General features: G+C 40.1%; 1 protein-coding gene across 1 annotated transcript in view; it reads right to left on the reverse strand.

The window, feature by feature from the left end:
* Positions 1-1,175: 1,175 nt before the first annotated feature.
* LOC150082878 (uncharacterized) overlaps positions 1,176-15,492 on the reverse strand; it is a 163,274-nt gene continuing 148,957 nt past the window's right edge. Inside the window, exons 4-6 of the mRNA XM_090378308.1 lie at positions 7,920-8,273; positions 5,394-5,594; positions 1,176-4,388 (exon numbers count right to left, since the gene is read on the reverse strand). Of these exons, the coding sequence (XP_090234434.1) occupies positions 1,176-4,388; positions 5,394-5,594; positions 7,920-8,273 (3,768 nt within the window). The remainder of the gene's footprint in view (positions 4,389-5,393; positions 5,595-7,919; positions 8,274-15,492) is intronic.

Below are 15,492 nucleotides of genomic sequence, written 5' to 3' on the forward strand. Positions count from 1 at the left end.
CAATGCCATGTCTGAGACATTCTGAGAAACATTCCCGCAATATTCACCTTAAAATTAGATTTTATGGAATATGATCAATATCAATCACATTAAACTGATGATATCATTTATCTTTGCTTTTTTTTTTTATATATGCATGCATGCTTTGATGTTTATGTACTTGCTGACTAAAACACAATATCAGATGCTGAAAAAATTTTATTTCTCGAAAAACAAATGAGCTTCTTTTCGACATCTCGTTTAGCTGTCATATACAAAAAGTAACAATAACAAACAAAAAATTTAGGGTTCCAACTTTCACTAAGAAGTAAGCCAACTATTGGTTTTTCTTGGCTCCTGAAATGAAAACATCGATTGTTTCCGATGAACAAAAAACTTTCCATAACATTTCATTAATATTTAACATTCGAATTGAAGAACAATTACAATAACAATTTTATAGATGAACAATTTTTCTATATATTTTTAAGAAACTTAGTATTTTATTAATTATATAAGAACTAGAGGATTCTCGTAAGTTTTGGATATTCTAAATTCCCCCTGGAGGGGGGGAAGAGAGAGGCAGAAATTAGTTCTTCAAAACATAAAAAAAAATAATAAAAAAATTAAAATAAAAAACAGGAAAAATAAAGAAAAACAAAAAAACGAAATTTGATTTTGCTCAAATGTCGTTGGCTTCACAAATCCGATTATTAACGCAAGTAAAAAAAATAATAATAATAAAAAATAAAAAAATAATAAACCGCAGGTTCTCCAGAGAAAAGGAAAAAAATAAATAAGTCAAAACCTCCTGCCTACCTATCTAGCTACCCCTATCATGAGGGTGGGGGAAAGGAAGCCCTGTAGAAAACGTATTTACATCAAGGTATAAATAGATGAGATCTCATTATATACACATTAGTTCAGATGGTCAGGATCGGCCGTAGCCACGAAAATTAAGGTCATTTTGAAGGCCACTTACAAGAATGTAGCACCGTTCCTTTTGTTGCTAGTAGCGACCTCTAGCAGGAGTTATACAGACAGACAGACAGACACGCACATATATAAGCCACTAAAAGAAGGTGCGGCGACATCTGGTGAACAGGTTTCATGAAACTCAAAAGATGCCAACGTCTGAATAGAACTGTTTTTCTTTCTTTCTTCTCTTCATATATATATATATATTTTTTTTTTATTTATGCAGCAACCTCTGGTGGTGGGACTGTACATTCATCGGCAATGGATACCGGCGAGTCCCTAGTGTCCCCTTCGTCTTCTACTAAACTACTACATTCACTGCTTTCCAGGTCTTTGGTGTCTGCTGAAGTTGAGCTGTGACCTGGCGACGATTCCGAGAGGTCATCTGGAGTGATTTCTTCGACATTCGTCGTGCGCACTTCGTGGTCTTTGTGCATGTGATGGTCGAGACTCTTTCCCTGCTCGAATACGTCGCCACACACCGAACATACGTAGTCGAAGTGTTTCTGATGCACGTCCACCAAGTGGCGCCTCAGTTGACGCATCGAAGAAAAGGTCTCTGTGCACATCTCGCACGGATGAGTTGTCGAGGTGATATGGATACGCATGTGTTCTTTTACGTGACACTTTCGCGAGAAGGTCTTCCCACAGTGCGGGCACATAAATGGCTTTTGGCCCGTATGCGATTTTAAGTGCGCTTTCCTGTTCTCTTTCCTGGCAAACCTCTTCTTGCAGATTGGACACTCGTAAGGTTTTTCTCCACTGTGGGAACGCATGTGAATGTTCAGGTTTCGAGATAGGGCAAACTCCTTATTGCATTCTGGACAGGTGTACTTTGTTCCTTGTGTGTGGATACGCATGTGACCTTGAAGATTGCTCATACAAGGAAACACCTTACCACACTCATTACAAGGAAAACATTTCTTTCCCTCGTGTAAATCGCTGTCACTGTGATGCTGGAAATGATGTTGCTGCATGTCTGCGGAGCTGTAGAACACTTCTGGGCACAGGGAACATTTGAGGGCACCGCTCTTCTGCTCGTGAATCTTCCGATGGTTATTGAGATTGACTACACTGGTAAACACTTTGCTGCAGTCAGGACATTGCAAATGGGTGGCGGAAAGAACGATTTCCTGATGCACAAAAGTGTGGTTTTCCAGTTCCGACCTGAAGAAGAAACGTTGGTGACAATGAGAGCAGTCATATGGCCTCGAATTGAGTCCATGTTCGAGCATGTGTTGCTGGATTAAATGGGGCGAGGTGAACACCGCACTACACATATAACAGGTGTAACTAGAGCATCCCTCAAAGGTGTGCTCGATGAGATGACATTGAAGTTTAGCTGGTGAATCAAAAACTTTTGGACACAGTTTACAGTCATGGTTAGTGCCCTCTTGAAGCACGTGGCTGGTCACATGTAGTTGGATTTCTGCTTCGGTGTCGAATGACATCTGGCATTTAATGCATTGGTATGTCTTTTTATGGATTACTCGATGTTTTTCAAGCTCTGCTGGACTCTCGAATTTCACTAGACAATCCAAACATCTTAAATCATCACTCTTTGAATGGAAGCACTCTTTGCACATGTAGGTGTGGACTCCATCGTGTTTTCCGGTGATGATCAAGTTACTGACATCGCTGTGCCGACCACAAACACAACAAGAATACTGTGGTTCTGTATTCTTCAGGTGAAATTTTGCGTGCAGTTGAGCCTCGACGTCTGACATTAGCGTTTGTCGACATACCACGCAAGGCATTGGGAGACCATGGTTGTTGTGTTCTTGCAGGTGGCGATAAAACTGATCTTCGCTCTTCAGAGTTAATCGGCAAGTGACACACATGCTTCCAGTCACTACCTTACAGTGAGTTAATTTATGTTCTGCCAGCATCGTGGCCGAGTGGCACACCTCATCGCAGATGTTGCACTTCTGCTTGCTGGGAGTAACAGTGTGAGCTTTCATGTGGTTCTCCAACTCGGTTCTGGACTTACACGATTCATTGCAGTAGGCACAGAAAAGACTGAGTGTGGTTTGTCCAGACTTCTGCGACCCTGATGTTCTGATGTTGTGCGCCTGCCTACGGTGAATATTCAAAGAGGATTCCGAATTAAAAGTGGAATCGCATACATCGCAACGAATCTGTTTTTTACTACCTGGGGAACACAATTCTGAATCGTTGCGAACCCGAGACTTAAGGCTCAAGTTGTGCACGATGTCGTTTTCATCTGAGTTATCATTTGGCGTTAATGAGTTTTCTTCAGCATGCTTTGCTTGGATATGTCGCTCAAGTAGGAATTCTACGTGAAAAGCTTCATCACAAAAGTTGCAGGCGAACTGCTTTTTATGAGAGTGGAGATGGAATTGGAGTTGCACTTCGGTGGGGAAGTACTGATCACACAGCAGACAACGGAATGGCTGCAACTTGGACAGGTGAGCAACTTTCACATGCAACTGGAACTCTGCATCTGTCCGATAGATGGCATTACACGAAGTACACTTCAACAATCGGCACTCGTTGCTGTGTTTTACGGCAAAATGAACTTGAATGCTCACCTTCGAGTCGAACATTTCTTTGCAGAGGGCACACCTAAAGAGATGATGGGCGTGAATGTCCATTAGATGCTTTTGTAACTCGTCTGGCTTCGAGAACAACTTCAAACAGCACTGACAGCCGTACTCGGTTGTTGTGGAGAGGAAATGATTCATTACGTGCACGTCCAGTTGGTCTTCTGTGGCAAACTCCCCTTCACATTCATTGCACGTGAACTTTTGTACCACCGCATCCAGATGGGTTTTCAAATGGGTGCGGAAAGATTCGAACTCTGGAAAGGCCGCATTGCACTGACTACACAAAAGGGTTCCGGGATTTGGGAAGTGTGGGGTGGTGCCATTGAACAAGGAAATTGGAACTTCGGGAAGATTCGTCGGCTGGCGAGGACTGCAGGCCTTGTTCCTTGCTTGTTGCAACTGCTTTTCAGACATCTCTTTGACGACAGGTGGAGCGCCATCGTTGAGATCTCTCTCGTGCACCGTTTTCACATGCTCCGTAAGGGCACTCGAACTGGAGAATCCTCTATTGCACTGAGAACAGTAGACGTTTTCTCGACTGCTTGATAACACGTCGGTAAAACTATGAACTGTCAGGGTATGTTTCTGTAGAGCATGCACCGTTGTGAATTTCATGGTGCAGTACTCACAGTCAAAATTGGCACCGATTATTGGTTGTTGAGCTAATGATGATGGAGACTGCGAAGGTGAGCGGGGACTTATTGGAGCACTCTGAATGTCACTGACTGGCGTTACTGGCACATGCACTGCCTGCATGTGAATCTGCAGAGACTCGAAAGTTGGGAAGTCGCACAGTGAGCAGAAACCGCAAGCCAACTTGGTTGACAAAGACGCATCCTTCATGTCTACACTTTCTTCATGGATCTGTCGAGAAAAAAAAAATGCAATCATGAAAAAGAGGCAATCGTTGATACAATTAATAAAAAAAAATGTATAGTTTCATTATATGCTGCAACATACTTTAATTTAAAAAATAAAAAAAATGTTAAAGATACATTGCAGTTTGTCATTTGTTGTTGCAGTTTTAGGCGCAACAGCGACTTAGTCTACATTGCGACGTACGTAATATTTATGTTTGTTGGAAGAAAAAAGCGAGTTTCCGGGAGGAAAAACCTCGCCTGAGGAAGTCAATTTCGCCACGTTGTGAAAAAGGCCAAGAAAAATTCCTTGTGTCATTGATTGGATTCGAACTCAGGTCTTTTCCACCCAGTGTGGGAGTTCTATGGAGTATTATTATTTCTGTGTATCACAATCGACCAAAATATGTTTTGTGACTGACCAGTCGATCGCGATCGACAAAACTGCTGGCCTGCTGTCTATCCAATTTGTATTAAAGATTCAGCTCATATAGTTATATTTCTTAACTTGTTTTTAATGTTATTAATTACATGGCATAACAAACCTAGCTCTGACATAAGTTTATTAGATAAATACAATAAGTTCATAAGTTTAAAGCATTTTTTTCTTTTCAGAACCTTTACTGGAGCACCTCTATATAGAAGTGTCGGTGGTATTTAAATGTACCCTCTTTTATTATAATGTATTTATTATATTCAATATTAAGATTAAAGTGTATTTAATGTTAGATCTCCAAGAAATATAGATTATATTGCGCGTACGACGCTAGAAATTTCCATAGGGTGGGGAAATATTGGCTAAACGACACACAAATAGTACAAGGCTTCTAAGAAACTGGCTACATTAACAAACTATAATATCTGTTCCTTTAATTAGTACACGTAATCGTTTTAACTTTTTTTTTGACCAAATTTGATCCGCTCATAAAGGGTACGTACACACACACACACCCTCGAATTTCAAATATAGTAATTAATTTATTATAAGGTGCTACGGCCTACGTGAACTCACCTTTCTGTGCTGATTGAGAGATTCGATAGAATGAAAAACTTCTTGACAAACTGGACATTTTCCTTGAGCTTCCAGGGAATGGACATGATCCACGTGTTGGCGGAATGCCTCGGTACTATAACAGACATGAGAACAAAAGCCACACTGGATGGGTTTATCGCCAGGCGAAACGCTGCCCTCTCTATGGCTTGCTATATGATTCTGAAACAAAAAATCATTCTGGTAAGAAAAAAACATCTAAATAATCAAGATGCTTCAGAAGAGAGAAATGGTTGATAGAGAAACGCATTCATAAGAGACTGCAGGTGGTAAGGGTTCGAGAATAAAATACGTAATTAAATGATGCAAAAAAAAACAAAAAGGGAGGAAAAAAAGTCCGATTTCATGTAGTAGTGACCTTACTAATACAAAATGTATAGAAAAGGCACATTTTTTGCCTTGGATACTGCTCTACATTGATTTGACCTTTTTCGTATTATTATCTCATTTTTTTATATCCACACAATGAGGCGCTTATCAATCAACAGCCGCAATGGAGGAGCAAATAGTTTCTGTAGACAATTAACGAGTTTAAAATATCAGAATTCCCAATTTAGAATAACTACAACAATCCACTTTATTGCATTAAAAGCGATTTATTTCAAATTTCGCCAAAGGATGGCGCTAGAGTCACCTATATAATATACGTATATATATGTTATCAAGTGAGCAAAATCGGGATATTTAAGCACGTTGAGACCAATTTAGAATTATTTGTTAACGAGAAATCGTTATAATAAAGTGTCCTGCATTTCAGAAATTCTGGAACGTTCAAAGGAAATCAAGCTGAAAGTTTGAGGTTCAAATTTTTGTTTTTTTCCCTTTAACTTACTGTTTCACAAATAAAATGGAAGAAATATGCATGAAAAATTCTAGGATTAAGTAATCTAATGTTTACTCAGCAAAGCAACAAATCGCATTTTCCATTACTTTTTCTTCTTCTTTTCAGAAATTCTGGAACAAGAGGGACAGCGTAAGCTCCCACTTAAGGCATTGGTTATATGATAAACATGAATAAAGAACATGGACGTTGCTAGTAATTTTCAAAGGGTGGTAGGTACTGATATCGTGAAATTATGAGTAATATTTTTTCCTTTTCAGGCGTGGCTAACCTGTTCGATTTCCTTTAGAGGCCTTCATGATGAGTACCAAACAGAGTTTTGGAGATGCGATTGGTGAAATCATATTAAAAATGATATTGGACAATCGCACCAGCCATACTGGAGGTGGGATTCGAACAAGCGACATTTATTTCATAGGCAAACACGCTACCCACCACATCAATCCGGCAGCAAGCCATCATTGATACACGCAGTGTTGAATCCAGGGCGTTTGCACCTGAGTGGGGAGAATGTAAACTTGGGGGGGGGGGATTGTATTATTACTATTATTTCGTGTCTTTTGAATTTTAGTGATTTATTTTTGCCGAGTACCATCTGAAACCTTTCGCGAACCACACTCTGGGAAGCTTTAATTGATGTACTTTTTTGTGTTGTGTTTATTTGACATAAATTTATTGAATTCGTGTTTTATAATTATGACAGTGTGTAAACTGATAATATGGACCCTAAAGAGCGCAGTAAGAAGAAAATTTCGATTTAAATTAAACAAAAAATGCGACGAACATTTCAACGTCCGAGGTCTTGGAACGTATATTAAAATAAACATTATTTTTCGCCGGTTATCGGGAGGGAGGGTAATTTTGTTCCACCAGGGGGGGGAAATCCACCAGGGAGGGGGGGAACTCGCTCCCGGTCATCTCCCTGGATTCAACACAGAATACACGGTATCAACGAAATGCGTTCTGAGGCTAGTTTGTCTAATCGAGAAGGAAAACGGAAACAAACTCTACGCTTGCGACTAACTCAATTCCTCTTTAAAGGTCACAAATAAATTTCGCTTATCGATGAGATCACTTTATTGAGCATCGATTTATCAAGCTTGTATCAAAGAGTACCAAGAACGTAAAATTTTTGGTATGGGGTATCTTCTGTTATTAGGTGATGATACCAGCAATTAGAATAAGAGCCATACAAGAAATAACTAGCCTAATGTACTAACAGTCCCCTTCCCTCCAGCGTGACCTTGTAGAGTATGCGTAGCTAGCCATGTGGTAAGATGAAATTCGAATCGGCATCTAAGAAGTTTGGAGCGCACTCCATAGGGAGAAATGACCTTGAAGGTGACCTACAGCCAGATGACTGAGATAGTGTTGAGAGTGAAGAGCTGAGTGTCATAAGAGACGACACAGGGGGAGAGATTTTTTTTTTGTTTAAGTTTAAAAACGTATTAAAGTCACTGGCCTTTAAGAATCTTTATAAGACTATTTAAGTTAATCCACAAGTCTATTCTCGAATTAATTAAAACACTACTGGAGATCTGGCACTGAACAATTATGGGCGATACTAGCATAGTTCGAAAGCTTTGGTGGGGGGGGAGAGGCAGTATAAGATTTAATTAAAGATATACACGAGATTTTTTTCTTACCTGTAGTTCCCTCGCACTCGAAAAGGATGCTGTGCATTGTAGGCAACGAAAATGCTGGTTCGTATAAGGACTGTTAGGGGTGGAAGAATCTTTCTTGTGGTTCTGCATGTGGGAGGTAAGTGCGGCAGCTGTATTGTATCCCCGATTGCACACGGTACACTGGAAAGGCTTGGCATTATCGTGTGTTTTCATGTGAATTTTCAGATGGTCGCTGCGCGAGAATGCGGACTCACAATGCGGGCATCGATATTTCCGATCTCCAGTGTGTAGCTTGATGTGGCGATCTCGGCTACGTTTGTGCTTGAATAGACGTTGACAGTAATCGCACTTGAAGGGCATCTGGTCGCTATGGATCTGCAAAATAAAAATAAAGAAAAAAAAATGTAAGATCGCAGACGAAATCCGATTTGAAGTTTTTAAATTTCTCAAATATTTCAACTTTTTCATCAAAAGAGCAAACATATTTATACTTCCACTTACAGTATAAGGCAATAAATCAGTTTCAAACAAACATAAAATCACGGCGAAGAAGTTTATTTTAAAACCACCTATACGTAGCGTATATAACAACTTTTCCTCTTTTTTAATGAAAACCTCACGTAAGAAAGAAAGCTATTAGAACCCATAATATTTAGTACTCTAAAGTACTGGTACCGTGCATGAAGGCTGAAAAGACAGGATATTTGTGAAGAAAGTCGTTTCAAAAAACGGAAATTTGGTTTTATGAGTTTGAAGTTGGATAGTAAGTGGATGTTGACTGGTTGAGGCATGTGTTCGAACTGGTTTCGAAGAGTGGGGGGAATTACAGATGTTAATTCAGAAGGAAAATGTCCGCGGAAGATCTAAATTTTTTCTGCTGTATGCCTTGCATCTATAAGGCAGAAAATTGAGACGTTTGTAAGACGGGTCATTAACTAGCTTGACTGACCTCTTTTGAATGGATTATATACCATTTTTGTTCATATCTGGATGTGAAGAAACTTTTTGTTAGAAAATCTGATCCCCACCCAGCCACATTTCCAAACAGTCCTGACAAACGAAGTTTAAAAATTAGTTCAAGTGGGTAAAAAAAACAAACAAAAACAAAACAAAAAAACACGCTTAAGCTGGTTCATACGACTATCAGCAAGCATTTGAATTACTTCCTTGTGTTAACAAGTGCAGACTGAAAAAAACAGTTGAGGTCAGACAAGACACAATGCTTTGAATTTTGAGAGCGAGCATTTATTATACAGCGACAGGCCTAAGGTGTTTTCAGGTATTCTCCCGAACTAATTTATAGACTATTCTCTGCAAAGTTACTCCAGCTTCCCCACGCTCAGTGTAACAGTTGGACACGGACAACTCACGGGGCAGCGGCTAATGAAGATATCCGTAGGCAACCGAGTGAAGTGGGGGGTTAAAGGGGGGTGGTCGCTTATGGGAACAGAAGCGGCCGCACTGATCCTTGTACAACAGCCTTTGCCATACCAATCACAACTCCCCCTACCTCCCGCCTTCCCCCACCCGAGGCGTACGTTGTCTGAGTCATCTCTGCACGAGCACCCCCGTTCCCCCGCCGCCACCACCAGTCCAGCGATGAGCGCACCAATGTTGGGAATGCCGCAGTTAAAGTGGTGTCAGAATTATGATCTGTCAGAAGGTTTCAGGCGTAGGTGAATCCAGTGGGTTGATGTCTAAATTTCTTCCCTTCACTTAAGAAGAGGAAAGCGTTTCAAGTACCGAAAAATTGTACAGAACACGGATTCCGGTTAATATGTAACAGTTGAATAACAAAGGCATTTAAAGAAAAATTGATAAAATATTTGTATTTCAAATGAATATAATGTGAGTGTTTAAATAAATAACATTCTATGGAGGAGCATCGCGTATTATGGATTCTATTAGGGCCGGTGGTATAGTTCGACGACTGAGGGCCAAGATTTAATGTTGGCCACCTGATCGTCCTTGCTAGGACCGAGAGAACCTCATTTGTTTGGATTTGGGGCTTTTCAATCAGAGACCTGGATGCGTTACCCCTTTCCTGAGCCATAAGAATTGCCCTGAATGGTACGGTAAGCAATCATCAATTTATCAACTTGGCCGATAGCCCAACTACAGGCTAGCAAAATGAATAATTAAATATTTGTATTTTAACTGTCCATATCTTCGAAAATACTACAGTAGTACTCTGTTTTTTCAAATATGGCCACAGTGCAGCGAAAACGCTGTAGCCTCAAACCAATTAAACAAACTATTTTCGCTAATCTAAACGTATAAAAAATCCACTGTTTAATTTTAATTATTTAACTGTAGCTTCCCCATCCTGGCCTCGATGTTTCATGTTTCTGGCATCCTTGAGACCACCCACAACAACGGTACATAGTGTCGCTCCAGCTGAAAACTTCGCTTTGATGGGCAGCTTACCACTGTGGTAGTAAATGAACAGTTTTATGCATGTCAGCGAGTCTTCACGCGAAAAGACCGCAGCAAATTTCAAGTTGGGGTCGAAAGAAAGAAAGAGCAAACGAATTTTCGCTCGTCATACTCATACAGTACGTTTTAGTTGGATTTCACTAGTTTAGAAAAAAACCTAACGAAATTGAAAATCGCTATATACAAGGTATTTTTTAAAAGGTCTCTGAAACATCGGAAGCGTGTTCAATTGAGCATAAGGATGAAAAAAGAACATTGATCCGAAAACACTTATCTTCCGAGTTATAGCCTGCTTTTTCTTTTATTCACAGAGTGAAGATAAACACGCCTGCCAATAACTAAGACGATAGATAAATTTGAATTATTCGCATATTTGACGTTACACATGCATGTAAATTTGGGAACGAATCCATCTCCTCCTGGGCGAGGCAACCGTTCTCAGAGTCATCGGTTGTTCTGTTCATTAGTTTTTCTGAAGTTACCAGTAAATGAATCACTATTCCTATTGTCACTTTAAGTCCACGTGTAATATTTTACCTTGACCATGAATAATCGGTAATTAAGACATTAATTTCATTTACGAAAGAACTAATGGAAACAGCAGGGACACTCAGCGTCTCTCTAAAGGGAAAACTTTTCCTCAGAGACGATATCCAGCCAAGAATACATTTTGCAGCCGTCTATCGATGCCTTCGAGAGAGAGGATCCGTTCTGCCTGTTACTGGTGAGTAGGGAAGAAGGACTTCTCGAACACCTGCTTTTTGAGGAACAGGCGGAGGCCTCGATCGAGGAACGTAGCGGTAGTATTAGGCGTTGCACTTCCAACTATATGGGAAACTTCGTGAGCTGCAACCATACCCATATCACGTGCAACGAATGCATTGAACCTTCTTTTCTGCACTCAGATGAATGACAATTCATAAGAGACGCCATTATGAATTTCCACAACAAACCTAATGGGAAAGAAAAATCCTCATATTATCACCCTGTAGTAGTTTAACTGGAGCATCTGGCGGGTTTCTTTGACGACTACCCGATTGGTCTATTTCTTCTGCTATTTACGTACGATGAATGGCCAACCCACCTGCATTACTGGAAACACCTTCAAATGTGCTTTATTCATGTTGGGACTCCAAGCGCACATTTTAATCTTACTATTCGATAATTTCTTGATGGAGTATCCTTCCTGGCCGTTGTATTGGTAGAGTTGGGTGAAATGCATGGCCTGCACGCTTTTCAAATTTAGATCCACTGGATTTTTTCTTATGAGGAACATCTCAAGGCCTTTGTTTACTGACCCGGTTTGCAATGCACAAGTTCTTCGAGAAGAGATCGTGGATGGTTCTTACACAATCCGGAACACTGGGAACTTTTGATCGTGTTCCACAATCTTGAGAATATGCTATGCGACGTGTACCACTGCTCAAGGAAGCCATTTCGAACGCTTGTTCTGATGAAGATCGAATGAAAATTCTGTCGGTCACTTACAGTGGGCAACAATTGAATAAAAAAATTAACTTGAGAGGAAACAGGCTATAACTCTGAAGTTTTTGGACCTATGTCCCTATGCTCAATAAAAACGCGCTCTCAGAGTTTGACGATACCTTTTAAAACGTCCTCTATAATTGACTTTTTGGTGTGGTGTTCTAGCTCATTTTTTTGGATGGAAAATTGGAAATATATAGCGAAATTTCGTATATCGAAACTGGGTAGCTGCGATGGTGGGGGGGGGATGATAAAAAAGTGATCATGGTATGCTACTGACAATAAGTAAAAATTAAATCGAATTTTTAACCAGCCTTTATATAATATACATATAACACAATATTCATTCCAATTTATTTAGCCTCCACCCTTCTGGATCCGCCACTTGCGAGGGGGATACAAATTATACATTTTTTTTCCCTTGGTCTAAAAACTAACCAACGATAGGACTTAAGAAGTTCTCAGTTTCAACGTACTGCGTGAAGATTTTCTTTTAAGAAAAAGTTTTGGATTCAATAACTTAATTTTTAATAATAAATTCTTGCCTATCATTTTACCAGGTGACGTAGTGTCTGCTCTGGACTTGATGCAACACCGATGCGGAAGTTCAAACTTTGAAGGAGCAGTAGCCGAGTGGTCAACCCGTAAGTACATGTGCTTTTTAAGTGACCGTGGTTCAAGCCTGCGTGACTACTAAATGCAGCGCTGTTTCTTGTATTCTCTCTATCTTGGGAGCTCCCTCTGATCATGTGGTCGTCCTGGAGTACAAACAGAAAATTATTTAATTTTATTTAAGAGAGGTGGATGTGTCTGGAGACGACCCGGAATAATATATGCTGTGCTGATAACTGTTTATACTCAGGAATGGCCATATAGGAGGGTGAACAGAACATCACCGTATTTAGAAGTCACATTAGCTAGAACCATGGTGAACTCAAACGCGTGTGCTACTGTACTCTCACGTTTTATCCTATTTCGCCTCGTGTGCATACTGGTATGAGTATGCAAACACGCATAGTTAATAATGTAGGCGTAATAATGTATCATGCAATTTCCATGGTAACTGACCGAATAGTTTTTCATGGTTTCATCATAACAGCAAACTCCCCCAGCCCGATTGGACCTTTCAAATCCCTTCTCCCCTCTTTACACGTTTTCATCCATTTTCTCTTTCATCGTTTCTTCTTTCTTTCTAGGTTTTGCTATTCCACAAAGCCCAAACATCGCGTCCACTGAACGCGCACTAGCAAATCTGCAATTTTCAAGTCATCAACCGTGATCGATACCTGACGATTGCACATGGAAATGTGTTTGCGAAGAATTGAATTCTGCAAAAATATTCTCCTTTCGGGTGTTCCAAGAAAAAGAAATATGGCTGTTGGAAATGGAGGTGCTTGATGGAAACTCCCCTCCCTGCTGTGAGCTGAGTGGCTTTAGAGTTTTCTAAAACCCGGTAAGAGCGCCTCGGATTAAAAGTGGTCTTTGTTTTACGAACGCATTCACTTACTAAGGGTGGGGAGGGGAGGGGAGCGCAATGAGATGGTTAAATTTTTGTCGTGGCCCATGGTTTAAATGAGAGCTGCCAAAATCGATACCAAACTGATAAGTTTTAAAACAGGCCGAAAAGATGCGAATGAGTGTGGAAAGTAATTTGCATAATTATCAAGCTCGAATCCAAGAGACATTTGATCCCAATAAGGGAATTCAAATTATATTGAGCAATCGCATATGAGACATTGGAGAAAACGTTAAAGAAAAACCGTGAGTACTTAAATAACATCATATTTATTTCAATTTTCAAAAGGGGACTCAATCTTATATCTCAATAGCCAATATAAGTGATAATAGGCACCTGATGCGAGAGGAAAGTAAAAGAAAACATATTTATGGTATTTAAAATCTTGTTTTTAAGATCCAGCTAACTGACTTTGGTTAAAGAAACCGAATTTATAAAGTAAAAATGGCAGTTTCTTCGAGATTGAGGCCACGGTTTCCAAAAAAGCAGAGATAGAGAGGAAGAATGATTAATGGAAAGTTGAAAAGGATCAATTTATAGATAAATGATAGTAAAAAGACAATGTAAAAATCACTGAAATGATATCGAAGTAGACTTCTGCGTTGATGGTTTTCTGGTTCCAAGTGATGAACCACTGTTACAAATACTCGCATGTTTTCCATTGGAAGATTTCTAAATGTTTAACTAAAAACACGAAAATTTGAGCTAATTTAATTCCAGCATCTGTGGAGCATTATCGATCGATTGATCAATATCGATTTAATATCAAAACTTGGACTTGAAGTAAAACAATGCAGAAGGTTTGGTTGGAGCACGTAGCAAGCTAAGCGTTCCCAGAACAGTCAAGTACAACTAGATGGATATCGTAAAAAGTAACAAATTGCATACCCCGAGAAAGCCAAGGAGGAAGATGGGATGATTGTTAACTAATAACATTAAGATAGAAACAAATCTAAGATAAATGGAACATATGCATTGTCAAATTGAACAAACAAAAATAAGCATCTTTCTGGGTCGAGGATCTGGTGACTTTTCTACATTGCGATTTCCGAAATATCCTATTAAATTCGCTTTTTCATGATGGTTTCACGAGACAAGAAATTGGTGGAAACCAAGAAAAAGCCAATCCACAAATCCAGCAAATGGACACATCGTGAACTAGAATTCCACATATTCCTAACAAAAAGACAACTGGTACGTGTAATCGTAAGAGAAACACTTTTCGTAATTACAGCGTGAATAATCCCCTTTGCGGGGAACTTTCTTAACAGGGAGAGGACAACAATTTATGGCCGGTAGTGTACATAACTGGTGTATGCAACAGCGGAGCCGATAGTCCATTCTGACAGCTGTCAGGCTGGAAAAATGCACACACACACACACGCACACAAAGTAAGTTCACGCACAAATTGCTAACTGCCCCATAAAAGACATATCGTCCTTTTCCAGACATGTTATTTATGTCTGTCAGATGGCAGACGTTTTGGCCCGTCGCCGTCAACCAGCGTTTAATTAACGACATCTTAATGAGATGTTTAAGCAATTAAAGGCAGTCGCGGAAAGCTGAAGTGGCTTCCCCATACACGACGTAAGTAGACACGTGTTCTGCACGTCAAAGAGGTGCCTTCCAGAAGCTCGAGCTGCGTTATATGGCCGCTGTTACCAAGTGCGGAAGGAAACTGGTAAGAGTTGGAGGGGGGGGGGGTTCGCACTTTTAAGGGCGTCAACTGAGAGGATGAAGGAGTGAGATGATGCTATTTTATAGGGCCGAGGAATGAGGGACACCGCAAACAGCCTACTATTAACCACGGTATCTCTCCAGGGGGGAATATTGGCGACGAATAGCTATAGTCGAAACAGATGTTTTAAGGTCAAAGCACTTTTAGGAGGAACCCTCCTCTTCTTACTCTCCTCAACTACCTGGTACAGCTTAACCTAAAGATGTGTGAAACAGCATCTTTAGAATTACCTTAAGAGGAAGTTCTTTGGAATTTACTTAAGTTTTAATTTTTTTTTTCTTTCCCCCTGAACATTCCCTTATTCTTACTTCTGAGAGTTTATACGGTGAGCGCAAATAAGGGGATAATACTGCGTGGGCTGCTCACAGAAGTAGCTGAGAGTTTCCTTGTGTTCCTTGAGGCTCAGAGGAACATAATG

The sequence above is a fragment of the Mastigoproctus giganteus genome, chromosome 7 (genome assembly GCF_048544385.1).
Source record: "Mastigoproctus giganteus isolate SK-2022 chromosome 7, ASM4854438v1, whole genome shotgun sequence".
NCBI classification, from domain to species: Eukaryota; Metazoa; Arthropoda; class Arachnida; order Uropygi; family Thelyphonidae; genus Mastigoproctus; species Mastigoproctus giganteus.